Source organism: Cynara cardunculus (assembly GCF_001531365.2).
Source record: "Cynara cardunculus var. scolymus isolate 2C chromosome LG 6, CcrdV1, whole genome shotgun sequence".
Lineage (NCBI taxonomy): Eukaryota > Viridiplantae > Streptophyta > Magnoliopsida > Asterales > Asteraceae > Cynara > Cynara cardunculus.
The window spans coordinates 13,130,052-13,151,553 of record NC_037533.1 but is presented as its reverse complement, the minus strand read 5'-3'; the positions used below and the strand labels follow the sequence as shown (position 1 = coordinate 13,151,553).

The window sequence follows — 21,502 nt, the reverse complement described above, 5'->3', positions numbered from 1 at the left end:
TATAGTATAGATATTTTTTCAATAATTTATATATAAATCTTTCTTAAGCTTTAATTTTTTTTAGCCCGTTCCAAATAATATAAAATATTAAATTAATTAATTAATTAAATAAACAATCAATTATTGGATTCTTTTAAGTCATGATGATAAAATTAAAAAAAAAATAAAAGAAATAAATTTAAATGTACATATTTGAAGACAACTGGGATGGAATGTGTAAAATTCCAGTTATACCCCTGTAGTCTTCCTCCTCCATTCGATTTGTCCCGTCTCTGCAGCATTTCCTCTGCACCTTTCACAAATTCCAAAATAAAACAATCATACAAAAAACATTCATTAAAACATTCATAAACCCTAGACCTTCAATCCTCTTCAATGGAGTCTCTCTCACGTCCTTTTCACTCCAGAAAACTATCCAATGCTACTTCCTTCTCACCGAAAAACGCCTACCATGGCGTTTTTTCCGGCCACCGTCACAACTATGCTGGAACTCCAGGTATTGACGTTCAAGACTACCGTGAAATTTTTGCTACCTCTCAAGTTGCTTCTTCAATTCCGGTGCTTGATCTTTCAAACTTAGGAGTAACGGCTGATGCCACGAGTTTAAACACTCGGAGTTCGAAGCCGGATTACTCTAAGATTTTCGGTGGATTTCGTGATGAAGATGTCGCTGTTTCTTACGAAGAATTGTTTGCTCGCGACAAAGCTAGGTGAGTTTTTATGTTTTTCTTGAAACGCGTTTTGATAAAGTTGTCGTTCTTGTTGTTTGATTGAAACAGAGGCTTCCTGATCTTATTGTTGCTGTTATTTTCTATAAGTGAACGGCAGTTTTGGAAATGGCGATAGTGCTCCATATGTCAAAAATTGTAGTTTATGCGACGATGGGACGTTTTGGCTCTTATGATAGCTTAGCCGAAAATTATAAGATTAGAATATACCGAACCGTAAGTAAATGCTTGGGGCTTCTGTCGTTTCTTAGATTCAGATTTTTATCTCCCCTTCTTTCTCTGTATTTTTTTGTTGTTGCAGAGATGAACTCTATTGGGCTAGACACGATTTTCGTTAAATCTCATTTAGCTATGCTATAGAATCCGTACAACAATAAGAATTTGATCTCAAACATATTGGGGCCTGGGGATGTAACAGAAGATTGGTAAGAGTTTCAAAATTTTGGGCAGAAGATCCCGAGATTTTATATATTTGCTTTAATCACGCATTCATGCTACTTGCATATAACTTGCTCATGAAGGCCTACTTCTTGATCAATCCTTCTTTCTTCTTTTTGTTTTTCTTAAAGGATAACACACACACCAGCCTTTCTCTGAGTATTTACTTACAAGATCATTTCAAATAGGTTGGTGCTTTTGGTGTACCATTGGTCCTCATGCGCATTCGCAATGATATCAAATTAGGGTATTATACAGGTTGTTTATTATGATGAATTTGTTTAGAGGCTGAGAGGAATAATGTTAAGAATGATTATGTAGTGGAAGGCCATAGTCTTTAATGAGCGTAGAACTCGAAGTTTGAGCTTGTTCGATGGTAAAAAATTCCACCTTCACAATTTTATCATGATATTGATTTGTTCAGAAGCCGTAATTTTGTTGTGTATATTTGGGTTATTCAAGTCTGCTGACCCTTTTGGGAAAGAACAATCTTTTCAGATGCTCAAAATGACAAGTGTCATATTTCGAATTTTTACATTATCATAGAGTCTAGAATCTTGCATTATGAATGGGTCATTCTAGATACATCGGGACTTAATGTAGTCTTTATCAACCATGCTTGAACTTTTGTGCAATTCCATTCCTGTTTGACTGTTCTAGCTTCGATGTTTACCTACTTCTCTAAGATGCTGGGAACTTCTTAGTTTCTATACTAGCAGAATCGTAGGATGTTAAAATTGGAAGCTTATCCTAAATTGGAAATCTCTGTTTGTAGTTTACTCGACTTCTGACTCTGTCGCATATTCTGGTGTGCTAAAAGCCTAATAATGTCAGTTTTGGTGTTATTGCAAGAAAGTACCTTTACCATAAATCACAGGCTTATATCCTCACCAGAGAGCATGCTTCTTAATTTAGGAAGTTTCATTATCTTTTGCATTTTTCCTTGTATGATATATTCTCGTCTCCTATTCTTATAACAGTTCCCTTTTTAGTAATCAGTTTTATACCTGCCAAATATTCTTTAATTCAAAGTGACATATATTGATATCAGGTTGTAACCTTTTCCTCCATTAATGTTTTTTAGTCCCTCATCAATAAGATCAACTTCTCAAGATTCTGATGATTTGTGTCATCAATCTTCCAATGCCTTGAAGCAGTTTAACATGTCATATCACAAGATCAGCCCAAAGAGTAAAGATGGGTTAGATGGGACAAGACATGTCACACAATTACATGCTGTACCTGGATTTACTTGTTTTATTGATGAAACATCTCTTCCACCGAAGATGGAAGCCGAGAAGCACAAATCCTCAGCAGTTGATGTTAGTGTAGATTCCAGTAAAGAGGGTTTTGCCAAGAAACAACCTTCAGAAAATGCTGTCAGAAGAAAAAGTAAACCTCATCCTGGTGAATCCTTTTCTGAAGACAAACTTTTGAAAACATTTGAGATAGGTCTCAGATCGCAACCCTCCACAGTATTGCCTCCTTCAGCTTCGTTGACCAAAGTAGATAATCACAAAACTTATTCTAAGATACCAACTGCTATAAATTCTGAGTCATGTAAAACTAATGCTACTGAAAGTGCTGATGCCAGATTTTCACCTACTTATGTTCATGAGGAACTTGATATCAATTCAGCTGCTGCTGCTTCTGCAGCTGCTCTAAGAAAAGCCATAGAGAAGGCTCAAGAAAGTATACGGATTGCAAAAGAATCAGTTGGCAGAAAGAAGAAAGGTCTTCGGAGCTTTTCAAGTAAAAGTGCTACAGAGAGCTTGAAAGTTGATGGTGGAATGGAGGATGTAACTGCAGATGAAGAACAGAAATGCAAAGTTGAAGTGACAGGGGTATTTGAAAGAGTTTCTGCTTCATCACAGGCTTTTCCGGATTTGGGAAGGAATCGTAAATATGGTGGCACCGTAGTTTTTCCAGATTTCATGGATGGGGAGAAACTTTTTGTTGCCAAGAAGGTTATAGATGAAATGAATGGGAAAATTTCAGAATCAACAAAAGCATGCTCAATACCAGTACAGTCTTCTAACAAATTTAAAGATGATATGATTATTTCTAACCCTAAACAATTCATGGGTGAAACAGAATTCCAGCCTCTTGATTCAGCTGCAAAAGACAGATATGTGACCGTGTCCTCCGAAGCAGTCGATACTGAAAAAAGCAGGAATGACACCTCGGGCTTTGTGCATGCAGATCAAACAAATAACATATCTGTAGATGATTACGAAGGCGAAATCAAGAAAACCAAACCCACCGCTGGTGTCTTGGAACACCAGGGTGTTGTGAAAAAACCAGAATCAGTTGAAAGAGCTTATGAACTAGAAGAAGTTGGAAAACAAGATGCTCTTAGCGTAGCACAAGGGTTGGAAGGGGGGGAAGGTACACTAAAATCAGCTTCCTTTATGCACAAAACATGTGGGGTTAGACAGGAGGATGGAGCATCTGCACAGAGACCACAAGGTTTCCTTAAGATAGTAGAAGCTGACAAGTCCAGAGAATCACTGGAAAATAAGGATGAAGCAAGACCAAGTAATGTCAACGAATTAGCTAAGGGATTGGCCAACTTAACTGTGGCTCAAAAGGTGGAAGATGAGAAGAAAGAATCCCAAGTGTCTTATCAAAATGATGATGAGAAGAGATTGAATGAAGTGTTAGGGTTATTGGAAAATGAGAAACAAGAGGTTCTTCAACAAGAACATGTTGAGAACGTAGAAAATGAAGAGATGCATAGAAAGAAGAATAATGAAGCAAGTGATAAGGGGCTTGAGGAGGCTTCTCAATGTCTTGAAAGTGAGAATGAATCCAAAGATGACATCAAAACTGAAAGCCACAAGGAAGAAGAAACCAGAGAGATGTTTTATGATGTTTGTGAGCTGGAAATGAAGGATAGTGCACAAACTTGTGTCACTAGCATAGAAGAAATTGAAATGACTCTGCAAGACGATTGTGAGATGAAACAGGAAGATAATCACACAGGTGAAAAAAAGAGGGACAGTTTGGATGAAGCCTGTGATCATGAATTTGATGAGAACTCATCAGGTGACGATAATCCTACAGTAGAAACTGATAATGTAGATGATACACTAGAGTCTTGCAAAGTTGATATGAACGACAACAACGTGGAAACAACTCAAGACGTTGATGATGTTGGAAGCAGCCCAGTGCATGTTACAGGAGCTTCCTGTGAGTTCCAAATAGAAGACACAGAAGCAATACAAGGAGCAGATGAATTGGAAGGAGAGTTCTTTGAAAAGACTTCCAGTGATCAAACTATCTCTGACGACAATGAAGATGAATGTGAAGTGAAATATGACAATTTGGCAGACCTTGATTCAGCTGACACTGCTCTTGGTCAAAATGAAACTGAAGAGAGTGATGTACGATCTGAATCATCTTCAGGTACTGTACGTGGTGTGGAGGAAGAGGCTGATGAATCTAACAAAGAAAAGAATACTATCGATGAGGAGAAAATTGTTCCTAGGGAGGAAAAAGAAAGTAATATCCGACTGCCTCATAAGGAAATGCCTGAAGTTGGAAGTATAAATGAAATGAAAGCATCTGAAGAACCTCGAGTCTCAAATGAGACAGAAAAAACCATGGATGTCAACGAGGAGACCACAACAAGAAGCCAATACAAAGAAAAGGAAGACAAAATTGGGGAAACTGGGCCAAAGAAAGTGGCAGGAAAAGAGCACCGCAGAAAGTGGCACGAAATTGATGAAGTGACTGCCAGAGAAAGGGAGCGCGAGAAAAATAGGTTGGCTGTTGACAGAGCAATCCGTGAAGCTCGTGAGCGTGCCTTTGCTGAAACCCGTGAGAGAGCTGAACGTGCTGCTGTTGAGAAAGCTACCGAGGAAGTTAGACAAAGAATGATGGCTGATGCCCGAGAAAAGGCTGCAAAAGCTTCTGTTGTAACCAAATCATCTTCCGAGAGAATCGCACAGTCCAAGCTTAGAGCAGAGCGTGCTGCAGTAGAGCGAGCCACATCAGAAGCTCGCCAACGAGCTTTAGAGAAGGCAATATCTCAGAAGAGTGTTTCTGAGGCAGGGGTACAATCCATTCTAGCTATTATGGTTATTATTTTAGTATCTATATTATTATGAGAACGAACCCCATCAGATTACCCTTCAAAAGAGCCCTTAGGCGAAAAAGGGGGTTCCAACATATATTGGAAGAAAGGGTCCAAATAAAGTTAGATTGCCTTAGAGGGTTGGTCCTTATAGTGGTAGACCTTGGCTCTAATACTATGTGAGAATATGTGGAACCCCATTAGATTACTCTCCAAAAGAATTCTTGAGGAGAGAAGGGAGGGGGAGAGAGGGTCCAAATTTAGCTGATGTGGGACAAACAACTATTGTGTTTGTTTTTCTGATTCATTTAAGGTTGTATATATATATATATATATATATATATATATATCAGTAGCATTCGGAAGACTGACCTACAGAAGCCCTTGCAGGATTTACACAGTTCCAATGAAACAAGTACTGAATCCGCTCAGAGAAGTAAAGCAAAACTAGAAAAGCACAACAGGATCATGGAAAGGGTGGTATGTGTTGCTTTTGTCCATAATTGAATCACTGGTTCATCATAAATATGTCCAAAGATATTAATTTTCTGGTTTCTATTAGGCTACAGCGCTTGCAGAAAAAGAGAAGCGGGATCTACTTGCTCAAAAGGAACAAGCCGAAAGAAATGTAATTATCGTCAGTCAAATAGAAATGACGGACCAGTTTTTGATGTATTATTTTTGTCTCTTACGTTTTGGTATCCAATTGTTTTTCAGCGATTAGCAGAAAATCTTAATGCTAATATCAAAAGGTGGTCAAGCGGGAAAGAAGGGAACTTGCGCGCATTGCTTTCAACACTACAATATGTATGTACAATCTACTGAATTAAACCACAAACTCATGCTTGTGCATGATAATCTCATTTGTAGATCTAACAAACAGTTCCCCACAGCAATGCTGTTTATTTTTCAAGAGGTGTTAACTCTGAAGTCATATTTCGCTTCTTATTGATAAGAGGTGGTACTGAAGTCTGAAAGCATAATCACCAAGATTATTTGTTTTTCTAAGCTAATAAACGTCTGAATGTGTGTAACCGGGTTGAACATATTAGCCGGAGGTTTTGAACTAAATTGTTGAACTTGCAGATCCTCGGACCTGACAGCGGTTGGCAAGCGGTTTCACTGACAGAGATCGTAAGCTCTAGTGCTGTAAAGAAAGCGTACAGGAAAGCTACACTTTGTGTTCATCCCGACAAGCTGCAACAACGGGGGGCAAGCGTTCAACACAAATATATATGCGAAAAGGTCTTTGATCTTTTAAAGGTATGCAATTCATCTTCTGTTCTTCCCTCATCATAACACTTCACAATTTGCTGGTTGTGTACAGAGGCGGATCCAGAAAAAATTCCAAGCGAGCCAAAAAATAATTAGCATAGCATCAAATAAAACAAAAATCAATTATAAAAGTACAGTGTAAGTGATATTTTTCTTCTTTTCTGCTGCTGTTACCAAAAAATTAGAAGATAAACTAAAAGGGTTCGAACTTGCAACCTGAAATGCCACGTGCAACGACACTACTAGTAGGCTGCAACCACTTTTTGTTAGTTTAGAGGAGTGCACATCAAGTTAAACCAGATGGAACTTTAAGATTCGTAAAAGAATTTCCACTATGTCAGCACGATAGAGCGGTAGCAGGCACTATTCGAGCATGTCATTTTCCATAGTTTATTTATTCTGTATTATGTCGACAGGAGGCTTGGAATAGATTCAACGCTGAGGAGAGATAGCAGCCTCATACTTTCAGGTAAGCGTTTTTGTATCACCTTGATTGGAAGTTGGAAGAAGGTGGTGGTGCTGATGGTGGCCGTGGCGGTGATGGTGATGGTGATGGTGATGGTGGTGGTGGTGTGGTGGGGGGATTGGTGGTAGCTTAGTATTGAAGAATTATAGTTTTTTTAGTCGAAAAAGAAAAGAAAAGAGTTCAGTGCAGTAGGGTATATGATTTCTCATGTGTTACGCGACTTGTACCAGACATGACCGTGTACGTGAGAAATTATTATACCGTATTTCGACACTGAACAATCTATTGATGGTATAAAAGTCTTCTTTCGAGTTATATAATGTCTTTTCCATACCTAATTGAAGTCGGATGTTATTTGTGTTTATTATGGGGGTTCACGGTCCGGTTCAGTCAGTGGTAAAATCATTGTGACAAAATTTCAAAACAAATCCATCAAACTTGTTTGGTTGGGCTGACCAGACAAACCATCTAGCTTTGGTTTTACTAAAGCTAGATTAGTATTAAAAGTATCTCTAACAAATTCTCTAAAACAGGAGATATGTAAATTTCTTCAAATTTGATCTTCCTAAAATGGTTTCTTAGGAAAGAAAAAAAGTTTAATTATCCCCCATCCTCACAATAAAAATACTTGAAATTAAGGATGGTTTACCAGATGCTTAGTGGGTAAGTGCTTATATAGTGTCATTTGTCTTACCTGGTGAATATGACAATGGCAAAAAATCTTACCCGATACATTTACCTTGGTAAATGCTTATTGGTTCAATTACCTTACCGGGTGAACATAACAAGGAGCAAAAATCTTACCTGATAAGAGGGAAGAGAAGGATCGAGACTCTCACTTGGTAAGTGAGTGTGATGACTTTTACCCGATAAGAAGGAAAAGAAGGATTGAGTCTTACCGGGTTATAAACGCTTACCATCAATCAAATTTGATGGCTGTAAATTAAAGTGGTGACTCTTGCCAGTAAGCGTTTGACAAACGGCCCTTAAGAAACTCTTACCCGGTAAGTGCTTACCGAGTAAAGATGCTTATAAGAATCAATTTTGATGGCTGAGAATGTTACCCATAAGATAAGTGAGGACGGTGACTTTTGTTGGTGATCGCTTATTCGTACACATTTTGATAAACAACCTTAAATGGTTAGGAGAATGAGATAATGTTTGTTAAATGTTTTAAAGACATGTATGAAGCAACATACACAGACACAAAATTTGCAAGAAAATTATGACGATTAATAACAACGTTACTGTGTTGAAGAATGATTAAAAAAGACGGTCAAAAGGAAGCCTATCCAGTGGTTTTAATTGATACGCCTTTCAAAGTTTGTAAATTCATGGTTTAACTCGGGGAAAAGTCAACATGGTTTGAGTAGGAAAAAAAATCAATTGTGTTGATTTGGTAATACATATTTACAATTGGAATCGACCTTAACTTTTTAAGCAACTTACAAGACTACTACTTGCGTCCGACTTGGTTTTATGCTGAATTCCACCTTTATGGGAAAAAAATTGGTTGATTTCGTAATGGCCACCTCGACAACAAAATGTAATTTTATCAACTTTATGTAAACATGTTTGACGACATTATATACAGAGAAATAGTAACCGAAACGAGATTTTATTAAAAAACAAGCAAAACACTAGAACAAACAATTATACATAGGAAATATCCAGGAGAGAGTTATGAAGCCACCAAATTAATCTTAAACTTGCTAATCCTCTTAGAAACCCAAAAATACGTCTGAGTTACAATCATGTCAAAGATATCCACGCCTTCTTTAGCTTAGTCTCGCCAAAAAATGGTCACATTCCAGAATGATCATATGTCTTAAAGCACAGTTTTTCCCCACTCTTGAACCGCAAATTAGAAAATCATGTAATCCAAGCTGCATATGAACTAAACATCAGGACATCCAAATGCTACCATCTACCAATCTGTCTTCAAATCCTCTGTTGCTAAGAAGTAAATGATCCCCTGACTCCAAACCCATATCACATAGAGGACAAAGCAATGAACCAACATCAATCTCTCTCCTATCCAAATCATCCCAAGTGACTATCCTATTCAAACACAAACGTCAAACAAAAACATCGACTTTAATAAGAACTAACCGGTTCCATCTAGTACCAATCGAGTCCACAACCAACAATCTGGAATCAATGTAATTCTTAGTTGAAGCAACAGTAAAAGAACCTGATCCATCCAGAGACCACACCACTAGCCTTTTTTTATTATAAACCACAATCGACTGCAATATATCCCTCAAGACAGGAAATTGCGCCAATTCTGCTCCCCCTTAAAATAACCAAACCAATCCTCGTTCATTACCCGCTCTTTAACGTAACCTCTTTATCAAGCTCCAAATCAGGTATTCCATTTTCAAAGACCCACTTCCCAACCAAGTATCATGCTAAAAGGAAGTATCCGACCCATCTCCTACTTTTTTCTTACAAAAAAAACAGAATATCAACTTTTTTACCCCGTAAATGGACAAAAGCCTTCAAAATCACCAACCATGTTGAGTTCGAACCCATAGAAGACAAAACCGATCCAATTCGGCCATTTGCACCATGCATTGATTGAATCACTTTAACCCACCGTGCATCTTGGAAACTCTAAATCTCCACACTAACTTAAAAAGCAAGGACCTATTAAATTCAAATAAACTTCTTATACCAAGAGCCCATCTTTTTCGCTAACCATACTTCTATACCATTTAACCCAAACCATCTCATTATCATTCATCTCACCTCCCACAAAGAATCGATTTCGAATGGATTTCAACATTTTGACAAATGAAGATGTCATCTTGAACAAGCACATATAATATATCGGGAAACTCCTGAACACCGATTTGAAAAAGGTAAGATGCCCACCTACAGACAAGGTTTTAACCTTCCAATTTGACAGTTTCACCAGGAACTTGTCAACCACCACCTCCCATCCTTGGACATATTTTCAAGTAGTATCAAACCAAGATTTTCAAATATTAACTATTAAATGTGATTGATTTTCTCGTACATGGAGATGGAGAACACATAAATGAAAAAAAACCAGAGGTCAAGGGATTCAGAGAAAAACCAGGGATTGAGGGATTTAAATATTAGAGTTGAAACGTACCAAGAGAAGGGGAAGGGGTTTTGAGTTAAATGTGAACACTAATTTACAAGTTTACCATGGAAAAAAAAAGTCAAAATGTGGAAAAAAGAAGAAAATAGGATCTTTGTGTCGAGGAGATGCCACGTCAGCCTATCATGATTCTGCTTTATAGAATATATAGATATATTTAAGATAAATATGTGTTGTAGTCAAAATAAGACAAAATACAACTCTAAGATTAATAGATAAATTAAAAGAAAAAAAGATTCAGAAAATAAAACAAAGACGGGGATAATTATAAATCAAAATTAGTAGTAGTTTATTGGTAAATTTTTGTTATTCTATGGTTGAGGTCTTGAGTTCAGTACTTTTTTGAGTAACTGAAATTTAAAACGTGAAAAATTAAAATTTTGTTGCGAACAAGAAGCGAACCCATGACCTCAAGAACAAAATGGAGCGCCCTAAACATTAATTTTTGTTTTAAGTTTGGTTTTAGAAAATATTAGAGCACCTTTCAAAATTCAACGAATGGACTATTACAGTCTGTAAAAAAAAGTCCCATTATGACGGAACGATTGAGCGGTGGCCGTGCACCCCGCCCTAAATTAGTAGGCCCGCCACTGCCTACCGTTTGATTAAGAACAAATGCAAATCAAATAAGTTGATTAATCGATAGTTTGATAATACTAACAATCGTATCAAAATATTAAAAACGACTTTGAAACTATAGGTGGGCATAATTTCTTTCGTACAAGATTGTTGAAAAATTAGTACCAATCAATCATAATCGCTAAATATAAGTTTGACATCAATTCACATACATTGAATTTGCCTTTTCGCAAAATTTCGTAAGAACACGACAATTTGCTTGTCAATGTAAATGCTTGTCGATACGCTTGGGTTGGCAATACGTACAATATCTATATCTATATGCGTATGTATATGACTTGATGATAAGCTCGCTCATTTCACGTATACTTGTGCACAAATACCGATCATGGGTGATTTAAGCAACCTTGACCTCAATTTAGACATAAGGGACTCATCTTACTCGTTCTAAGTGTTCGACATACTTAGAAATACTTGCGATATTTCTGACATCTAAAACCGAAACATATCTTGATCAATTTATACATCTTAACAAACCGTCTACTTCTTAATTTATTGAATTTGTAGCTTGAAATATCATTTACACGGACTAAACGGCCTTATACAAACTTAGCATACTGTATAACTTGACAATAAACTGTGTGAAAGTACAACCCAACCTAAAATATCTGATTTAGTCATACGAACGGTAAAACCACAAAATACGAGGTTTAAAAGACGATTTAGCTATTTCTCAAACCAAATTGCAAAAAATGGAAAAAATGTCGCAATTATTGGATTGATTTTCACGGTTGAGCGGTTTTTTGAACATCCCTAGTTGACATGTTTTTCAAAACCCATTCCTTAAAATAGATTTATTTTCCAACTACGTAATCCAAAACATGGATTGAACGAAAATACGTTTCATTTTAACGTAATTTATTTTAGCCGTATATAAAGATATCTGAAAATTGGAAGATATAATCACATATGTACTTATGAAATCAGAAAAATATTATAAAGATCTGCCATGTATGCCCACAAGCAATTGTTCATTACGTCGTTTGTGTAATTGTATTCATAAGAGAATAAAGATATAATACGAATTAAAAAGTGCAGAGTACATAGCCGTATAAGCTGGTTAGAATCCCATAACGTTATAAGTTGCCATATAACAAGGGGTCAAGACAGTTGTGCACCCTTGCGAGGTCCTAAGGGCATCACCCCTGGTTTAAGAGAGTTGACATGACGATTTTTGTGTCACGTGGATTATTAGTGTATATTCATCGAGCAAAATCATAAGTGTGAATTGAGATTATCCTCGAGCAAAACTTGTGCAACTAAACAAATTGGGTCGAAAAATTACTTGAGAGAACAAATTCTTACGGAATTTCGTATTTTTATCCCCAGGCTTTTTAAATAAGCTCAACAAATAAGTTAAGTTACAGTTGTTAAACATGATTTTGAAAAACGGAGGACAAAACTATTGGAGCATTATAAAGGAATGAAGAATGTGTCTCGCTCTCTATTTCTCGCAACAAATAAAAGAAACGGCCGAACACAAGCTCTAACTAGCGAAAGAACGTGTCTACAGACTTATTAACGGCATGAGTATCAGTATACCGCATGCCATCCTATAACAAAACCTACGCCTACGTACGTGGACTCTGAACCCTACAAAGATACCCCGACTATAGATGTTTTAAGAAACTACGTGTATTCTACATCTCGAAACAAGCTAAACGTAAGCTTTTTTATTAATCCACTAGTTTCATGTTGCAAAGCACTTATGGTAATCGAGAGATCTAACCGTTAGACACGTACTAATCATTTTATCATTTTTATATGATGATCCCGTCTTTAATGGTTGCGTTCTTGAGGATGACGGTTATCCCGGATCTGATGTAGAACCCGTCATCCGAACGGTCTGCTTCTTCAACGCCATCTTTGTTCGCAATCACTACATTTTTTCCGATCTTTGCGTTCTTATCAATTATGCAGTTCCTAAACCAACAAAAGATAACTATAATTTATAAACCAAAGCGGTACCTGCAGAGCCCAACTTTCAAGGAGGTGAAGAGTTCAAACCTCATCAAAAGTGAGAAGGGTTAGCAAGTACATATAAATATTATACTAGTAGTGTACCCGTGCAATATAACAAAATGCAATATTTATTGTAAATTGGTAATGGAAGTTAATGCGATTTCTCATTAAAAAAGAAAAGCAAAATTTACGTTTTAAAAATGCATTGCTGATTTGAAACTCGCTAAAAAAACCACTAAAATCGATATATGATGTCAAATTAAATATAATAAAACCCTCGTTTTTTTATAATTTATTTAATTTAAAATTTTATTGTAATTTAAAAAAATTTACATTTTACAAATAAAAAAGTATTTTATTTTAGTTTTAGTGATTTATTTATTTTAGATAAAGATAATGATGAAGTATTTTATTACAGTAATTGTAGTTAATGATTATCGTGTAGAGAGATGTTCATTTGAGAATTGGTAAGTATTTGAGAACTAAGGAATCCTGGCGCATCATATGGTCAAGATTGGTCAAGAATTGCGGCTTTAATTGGTCAAAAATCACGGCCTTGACTGGTCAAGATTTACGGCTTTTACTGGTTAAGCGGAAAATAGAGAGGTGGTTTCGTAACTTTAACAAATATGCGGTAAACAAGTGCATACGGGTGCGTTTGGTGTCCAGACAAGATTGGATATGACATATCAAAATAGCACAAGACAAAACAACTAGACAGAATAACTGTTCAGATTGGTAAGACAGAATTGAAATGAACAAAAAAAAGTAAAATGACCAATTTACCCATAATGAGCTGTTTATATATTTTGATTAATTTACGTAATTTATTAAATTATTATAAAATGATTATTTTTTATAACAACATATACCATTAGAAAGTTTTTTTTTTCAAAACAATTAAAATGACACCAAAATAAAAAAGTTTATACAGATTCAAATTTTTATTTTTTTCTACAATAATTTTTATTATTAATATATAATAAATTACATAAATTAAAAAAATATAGAAACCGTATAAAAATAATAATTTCAGAACATTAAAATGAAAGTTAAAAAACATAAAATACAATAAGTAAAATTTAAATAAAAAAAAATACATATTTGATGTTTTTGAAGAGAATTAAGTTTTATTTTGATATTATATTTGTAAAACATAAGTTCATTCCACCTTGTTCCACCCTGTTCCATGGTAGGGGTGGTACAGGTTTGTTCCACTTTGTTTCACTATATTCCTGTTTATTCCATATAAAAATCATGTCAAACATGAAACAAGGATCTCTGTTCTAATTTGTTATGTCATGTCCAGTGTACCAAATGCACCCTATGTGAACCCATAAATGCAAATATGAGCCGATAGTTCATATGTAAATCAATTAATTAGTTCATATGTGAAACATATGAGTTCATATGTGAATCAGTTAAATTGTTCATATGTGAATTACACGTGTTCACATGTGAACATATAGTTCAAATGTAAATCATACGGGTTCACATATGCACTTGTTTTACCGCCTATCCGATGTTTCACAGTTAATACTGCAAATCTCAAATACTTGCCACTTCTCAATTGAACCTATGGTTTATTAGTTATTTATTTTAGAGTAAATTACGTTTTTCATCCCTATGGTTTGTCAAAGCTGCGATTTTCGTCATTGTGGCTTACAAATTGCAATTTTCGTCCCTATGATTTATAATCATTGCTACTTTCACCCTTATAACTTACAATTTATCATTGTTTCCATTCTTGTGATTTACAATTATTTACTGTTTTGGTCCATTATACTTGAAAGTACGAATTAGGCCAGGAACGAAAATTGCAATAAATTGCAAACCACGTAGACGAAAATCACAATTTTTAACAAACCATAAGGACGGAAATCGTTATTTACTCTTCATTTCATGGAATTAAAAGTTTTTATTACTTTTAACCGAATGCTTTATAATATAGAATAGATACTTTACCAAGAAAGATGATTATAAGTACGTTTATCGTTAATTATGGTAGAGGAAAGGAATGCGTACATGATTTTGGTGTTTTCTCCAACACCGATCGGAACTCTTCCATTTGCTATCAAAGCGGCGACTTCCGAATCCGTTTGGTAGTAGTCTGCACCCATCATCATGGTATCCTAACCAAAAGGGCAAATAGGTCATTTAACAACGTGGAAACGAAACGGTTCGATCCTCTGGTACTTTCGGTCATGTTAATGTCACCTTAATCTGGACGCCTTGGTCGAGACGGGATCGAATACCGACAACCGAGTGTTGGACGCTACAATCTCGCAAAAAGCAACCGTGGGAGATGATTGCATCGACGATCTGGAAACCAAACACGATTTGAAATGAGAAACGGACGAATAATTCGAACCCGAAACAGATAAAGCTTAACAGCAGCATACCCTGCATCTTTCGACTTTGGTAGGTGGCAAGAATCTTGGTGACGTGAAGAACGGAGTCTTTGGATCGTTGAAATCAAACTTCGGAGGCTGCCCATGAGAAAACCGACACATCGTTAGCTAATCATTTAACACCACCGGTGCTGCGTGAAAAGATGGTCGGTCAAATTTGGTTCAACTGACCTGTTCAGTAAGGGCTAGGTTGGCATCGAAGAAAGACCTTATGGTACCGATATCCTCCCAATAATCGTTGAATAGATACGCCTAAAAATAAAAACAACGATACATAACTCGAGGGTTCAAGATTTGAAGTACAAATTTTAGTAATATTGGTTATGTATGGCAAAACTAGCTGGTTGCTGATAAATTAACTGATAGCTGAAAAGTTAGTTGTCAGCTGACGGATGGCTGATAAACTGAAATAAGGTAATAACCGAAGGTTAAAATGGAAGGTAAGTCTCACTTGGACATTGTGTTCCGCAACTGCAGAAGGAATGATTTCGGAGCCAAAGTCGTTGCACGAAGGGTACTTCCACCTCAAAAGTTTTAGCAGGACGTCGGTTCGGAATACGTAAACGCCCATGGATGCAATGTACGGGTTTCTCAAGGCCTCGTCATCGGATAACCCAAGAACACGGGTGTCGACTTGCTGAAAAAAAACGACACATAGCAGCAGATATATCAGACAAAACAGTAACCCAAAAAAATCCAAAAGAAGTTATACGAATTTCAACACCGAGATATAGTTTATTTGACCATGACAAGTCAAAGTTTATATTGTTTTCGAATACAAGATACCGTTATCGATCTGTTGCTCCAAAGGAGTGCTTTCCAAGGCCATGCTTGCTTATTGGAAAAACCTCCGGCTTATAAGCTAGTTTTTTGAAAAGCTAAGCTACCTCGGATAGCTTATTGTTATTGAAGTTTCGAATCGGGATCTTTTATTCGCGAATACTTAATAACTTTCGAGATCAATTGTAAAAGTACACACCATCGATTTTAGCAAGTCGCCCTTTGGTTTCTCAGCAAAATGGACTATCCGTCCGGTCTCGTCAATTTTCATTAGTCCGTAGTCAGATGCTCGGCTACAAAGCAAAACGAGAGAAATCAGCTCTAACGACAACTAAAAAACGCTACCCAACTTCGTACCTTAGAATCAGAAAACGAATCAAAATAAAACGCCGAATAAATTATTTACCACATACCTATTATCCATCGGAATGCAAGAAACCGTTATATCGGCATTCGTGTCAACATGTTTCTGCACATACCATTTTCAAAATCAGTATCCGAAGGTGGGGTCGGGAGGTCCCACGAGACAGAGCGGTTGTTTCCTAGAAAGACCCCTGGCTTGTATAAAAGAAAAAAAAACATTCGAGTATAGAACCGTGATATGTAAAATTTATGTCGACATGAAGCACCTGAACAAAGTCCATATAGTCCATTCGATAAAGATGGTCGCCAGATAGTATTAATATGTTCTCAACATTCTTGGTCTTAGCATCCTACGATAAAACCATATGGAACCCGATTAAACGTAGCGGATTACCATAAACGTATCATGAAAACGGTCGAGAAAATAAGCGATCACCTCGAACACCCATATAAATTGGCGTACGGCATCTGCGGTTCCTTGAAACCATTTCTTTCCTGCTACTCCTGGTGTTTGAGTGGCAGCTAGAACCTGAACCCCACACGATTTCAGCTAAGACCATCACCGGTTGAATCACGAAAACAAATTGGTTTAAGTCATGTTTGGCAAATTAGCAGATAAGCTAGTTGACAGCTGAAAAGCCAGATGTTTGGCTAATAAATTGATGTTTGATAAAAACCAACTGACAAGCTAGATGACAATGTAAAACGAACTAAAAGGACATGTCAAATTTGTTAGGATGAAATAAGTCTACCTAATAAGTTCTATCTACGAAGTTGGGCAACCAAATAAGATATAAAAAGTAAATCGTTTTTATATGACACTTTTGAAAAGTGTCCTACGTAACTCGACACTTTATAAAGACATAGAAAGTATGTTATACCTCCACAAATCCATTCCCAAAACTCATGCCATTTCCAAAGTTATACGTTCGAGCCAAGTGACGATTGAGCGAAAAGGAATTAAATTGCGTCAAGATGAAGATCTTTCTTACGCCGCTGTTGATGCAATTACTCATCGGTACATCAATAAGTCTGTAACCTCCGCCGATCGGAACCTGCATAATATTATTCCACTATTTTCAATCACTGGAAAACTTGTTAAAACCATAATCTATGATGGATTTATTAGCTTTAATGAAGAGAGGGAGATCTATTTAGGAACCTTAAATATTTTAGAAACCAGAAATCATCCATTTTTTGAGTATTTATGATGAATATCCTGATAAAATATTCATAATGAATGTCGTGACAAATATTCATAAAATAAGTGATTCCAAAATATTTTAGGAACTAAGAACCACCCTTTTGTGAGTATTCACGATGAAATAACGTGATAAAATTTTCATAATGAATGTCGTGATAGATATTCATAAACTAGGTGGTTCATGGCTCTTAAATATTTTAGGAACCCATGAACCATCATTTTTGTGAACGTTTACGATTAATAACGTGATTAAAAAATTCATGATGAATATCGTCATTGATATTCACAAAATAAGTGGTTCTAAATATTTTATACCCGAAAACAATTATTTTTATAAGTATTCATAGTGATGGAATATTTATCACATATTACAAAATAGGTGGTTCCGTATTTTAGAATATCGAAAATACCCTTGATTTTTTATTAACCTGGATATCAAACCCGTCATATGAGGTTCTAAATATTTTATATCCCTTTTTTTTTTAGACTGAGGTGATTAAATATTCATGATACACATAATTATGAACCTGCTCCTTAACGACTCATTATCATCTAAATTTAGAAGGGATTTCACTTACAGCTGGTTTAGCTCTTTTTCTAGTAAGAGGAAACAGTCGAGTTCCTGCACCTCCACCCAAGATAATCGAAGCTACTGTTTTAGGGTCTACTGTTCGTTCATCAAAGAATGGTGTCTCAAATGTCTGCAAAAACATACAACTTTTTAACACAAAAACTGAATCACGAATGCTTAAATTCGATCAAATTCATATATATGCTTACCAACATCTCATCAATGGGCGATTTAAGAACAGAATGAACAACTCCAACTTTCTTCATCTTTCTGCTTTGAGTAGTTCTATGTGATCCAACACGATCGATCTTCCTTCCCCAGAACCCATTTTCGATACAATCCACACCTTTTCGAACATGCACATTAGGGTTCAAAGTAGCACAACAAGAATCCATATTTCAAAAGGGCAAAATTCCAAGATTTTCGATTTTTTGCAGACGGAGAAAGAGTTGATTTCACACTACACGTAAAGCTACTTTCTGTTTGAAGATCCCAATTCAGTAAGCAAATGCCATTTTGACCCAACAGTAATCAATACATATATATATATATATATATATATGTATGTATGTATTTCTGTATCTATATATATATCTATATATTGTAAACTAATACATGGAAGGAAACCCCAGATTGGAAAACGTGTTCTTGAGAAACAATGGGATCATTTTGTAAGAAAATCAGCAGAGACAAAACCTCTAATTTTACGAGGTTTATGAGGCTTAAAGAAGAGAATCTTGAGAAAGATTTGATTTTCAGAGAGTTGTTAATGCAATTAAAAAAGGGTTGGATCTGATTAAACACAGCGGAGAATGAATGTGAAAATGTGGAGGTTTGAAGGAGTAAGAGTGAGAACGAAAAACCCTCTCTCGTGAAAAGGCTACACGTGTGTGAATCCGTGATTCATGTCAACTGAATTACAAGTATGGTCCTTTCACTATGTATCTGTACGCATTCAGTCCCTCTTTTTAACTTGCATTTATGGTGACTCAATATGTATAAATAGGGGTGTAAACGAGCATAGTCGAGTTGTGTAGCAGGTTATTCGAGCTTGGTTAAAAAAAAAGTATCATACTCGAGCTTGAATTTTTTTTAATGTTTGAGCTCAAGTTTGATGCTCGTTTATGAGCTCGAATTCTAGATCGATTAACTCGGTGATTTTTATAATTTGTGAACATATCAATATGTTTGCCTTGAAAAAGTGTATGCTCGAATGACTCGTCTCTGCTCGTAAAGTTTAATCGAGCTTTCATTTGTGTATATGTAGTTTTGTATTAGTTAGCTTTTAGAAAATATCGGTTAGTTGACCATACGCTAATTTTTAGAAAACCTGCTTCAAGTAGTATTTCAATAAGTTTTAAGGGTTTATCACTTTTTTCCAATTATGTTATATATATATATATATATATATATATATATTTTAATTAATTTCTTAATATGTACTTTTATTTATTTTATATTGTCATCTAGGTTATAAAAAGTTTTTACAATACATCTAATTTAGTATCAACTAAGGAGCCGTTTACCAAACACTTACTCGAATATACACTCGCCAAGTCACATTACCTTACCGGATGAATATGACACAAACCAAGAATCTTACATGATATGAGCGAATGTAAGGACCGAGAGTCTTAGGCGGTAAGTGAAGATGACGAATCTTACCATAGTTAACGCTTATCGGGTAAATTGTTGCATACGATACCGTTTTGATAAACTAAAATCTTACACAATATATAAATGATAGTATTAAATTTTACTGATAAATACTTACTAAATAGGTATTTAGATAACGACCCCTAATTTACCAAATATAACCTAAGAAACATAATTCAACATTTCGATGTGAAGTTAAAAACTCAAGGGACAATTCGGTAATTTAAAAAGGGACACATGGGGGGACGTAGGGTTCAATGCCAATAGCGGGAAGGTCAGAGGAGAAAGGATCCATTCACATTTTCTTAATATGGAAACTTAGAATTTACTCCAATCGTTGATATCAATATCTTTTCAATCTATAAATATTATATAAAAATGTTATATTTTATAATACGTTAAATAAAATTTTCTTTTATCTCGAAGAGTCGTTAACCCTTTTAACAATTTCGAGAGATTTTTAAGTTTTTTTGATCGATTTCGAGGAATTTTTTTGGTTTTTTGATTGATTTCAAGAGACTTTTTTTTTTGGTTAACTTTGAGATAATTTTTTGGTTTTTTAGTTGATGTTTCTTATATTTTCTAATGTCACGAAGCACCCCTCAAAGTTTAGCAGATGTATCTTTCAACCTTCAACAAAAAATCCTACTTGTGAAAATAAGTTGAGCAGATACACAGGAGCCCGCTTAAATATACATAGGTTTGTTGTTGCAAAGACTTGTACATTTTGGTTACAAGCCAGACATTCAAATCCAAGTTTGATGTGAATTTTCACTGATTTGAAAAAAGATCATAACTACTGGACAACATGGCATCATATATAGAAATCAATGACTACAACAATCCGTCGATGACATTCAAATCCAAGTTTGATGTGATTTTACCTTAACATTTATTTGATTCTCATTTCATTTACCCCTTGCATATGTGTGTGTTTAAATTTATGACTAGTCTCTTATTGTTAATTTAGGGGTCGTTTACCAACCGCTTACCAAGTCTTATTATCTCACCAGATGAATATGGTAAAGAACAAGAATCTTACCCAATAAGAATGAGACAAAAATGTGTAGGCTTAATATTTTATTTATTATATAAATTATATAATTAAAGAAATATATAAAAAAACAAAATAAGTTGAAAATATATAGAAAATCATGCTTGTGTTTGATTATATATATATATATATATATATATATATATATATACTAGGTTTGGACCCGTGTATTACACGGGTTAATGACAAAAATTAAACGAAACTGATATGTATTTTAAAAAGAATTAATAATCGGAATTCTATTGTTAGACTGGAAAATAACTCTGGAGTTAACTCTGAATAAGAGGAATTCAGAGTTGTCTTTTAAGTCTAGAAAGTATCTACGAGCATAATTCTGAGTCACAAGAATTTTGATTTTTTTATAACTCAGAAACGTAACTCTGAAGAGGAGTTTAGAATTGTATTCTAAGTCTGGGAATAAACTATATAACTAAGTTTGGAACAAAACAATTCAGAGTTATGTTGTAAGTCTGAGAAATAACCAATATCTGATGACTTTATGTTGATGATTTGTATCACTAATGTCATTTAAGTGTAATGTGATTAAATTATTGACCAATGTAATCATGATAAATATTGAACAGGTAAGGCAGGTGCAGAATGCACACTTGTTTGAGTTTATTTTGATTTAAGGACGAAGCCCCTAACATAAGGGTCCGGGGGAAGCGCCCCCGGGTGGCGGGGTCCAAGGGGCAGAGCCCCTGACACGTGTCCACAAAGTTACTTATTTATTAGGTATATAGATGT

The 21,502-nt window shown here is 35.4% G+C and overlaps 2 protein-coding genes across 8 annotated transcripts; one reads left to right on the top strand and one right to left on the bottom strand.

Annotated features, from left to right (window-relative positions):
- The first annotated feature begins 254 nt into the window (after nt 1-254).
- LOC112514988 (auxilin-like protein 1) lies at nt 255-7,049 on the top strand. 7 transcript variants are annotated; one of them, XM_025121650.1, is made up of 9 exons: nt 623-710; nt 829-944; nt 1,030-1,153; nt 2,251-5,224; nt 5,626-5,724; nt 5,807-5,872; nt 5,962-6,051; nt 6,331-6,507; nt 6,936-7,049. In XM_025121650.1, the coding sequence occupies exons 4-9, from the start codon at nt 2,330-2,332 to the stop codon at nt 6,969-6,971; spliced, it is 3,363 nt and encodes a 1,120-aa protein (XP_024977418.1). In that variant the 5' UTR covers nt 623-710; nt 829-944; nt 1,030-1,153; nt 2,251-2,329; the 3' UTR covers nt 6,972-7,049. The 7 variants fall into 7 exon arrangements, with proteins under 7 accessions (XP_024977420.1, XP_024977415.1, XP_024977414.1 ...); XM_025121651.1 differs by lacking the exon at nt 829-944 and having other exon boundaries at nt 624-710; XM_025121652.1 differs by lacking the exons at nt 829-944; nt 1,030-1,153 and having other exon boundaries at nt 255-710; nt 2,761-5,224.
- Nucleotides 7,050-12,514: 5,465 nt separating this feature from the next.
- LOC112514332 (glucose-1-phosphate adenylyltransferase large subunit, chloroplastic/amyloplastic-like) lies at nt 12,515-18,440 on the bottom strand. The gene is made up of 13 exons (XM_025120748.1): nt 18,255-18,440; nt 18,053-18,175; nt 17,152-17,325; nt 16,707-16,799; nt 16,537-16,620; nt 16,321-16,376; nt 16,107-16,200; nt 15,579-15,764; nt 15,299-15,379; nt 15,119-15,205; nt 14,934-15,038; nt 14,742-14,848; nt 12,515-12,677 (listed from the first exon to the last, which is right to left on the bottom strand). The coding sequence occupies exons 1-13, from the start codon at nt 18,438-18,440 to the stop codon at nt 12,515-12,517; spliced, it is 1,539 nt and encodes a 512-aa protein (XP_024976516.1).
- Nucleotides 18,441-21,502: the final 3,062 nt, after the last annotated feature.

Bases quoted from the DNA above. Each gene is read 5' to 3' on its own strand.
- LOC112514988 (XM_025121646.1), top strand. From the start codon at position 376: ATGGAGTCTCTCTCACGTCCTTTTCACTCCAGAAAACTATCCAATGCT. The intron at 5,225-5,625 runs GTACAATCCATT...GACCTACAGAAG, and splicing joins AGAGTGTTTCTGAGGCAGGG to CCCTTGCAGGATTTACACAG. The intron at 6,052-6,330 runs GTATGTACAATC...TTGAACTTGCAG, and splicing joins TGCTTTCAACACTACAATAT to ATCCTCGGACCTGACAGCGG.
- LOC112514332 (XM_025120748.1), bottom strand. From the start codon at position 18,440: ATGGATTCTTGTTGTGCTACTTTGAACCCTAATGTGCATGTTCGAAAA. The intron at 16,621-16,706 runs GTGATCGCTTAT...GTTTTATCGTAG, and splicing joins AATTTATATGGGTGTTCGAG to GATGCTAAGACCAAGAATGT. The intron at 16,201-16,320 runs GTATGTGGTAAA...TTTGCTTTGTAG, and splicing joins TGCATTCCGATGGATAATAG to CCGAGCATCTGACTACGGAC.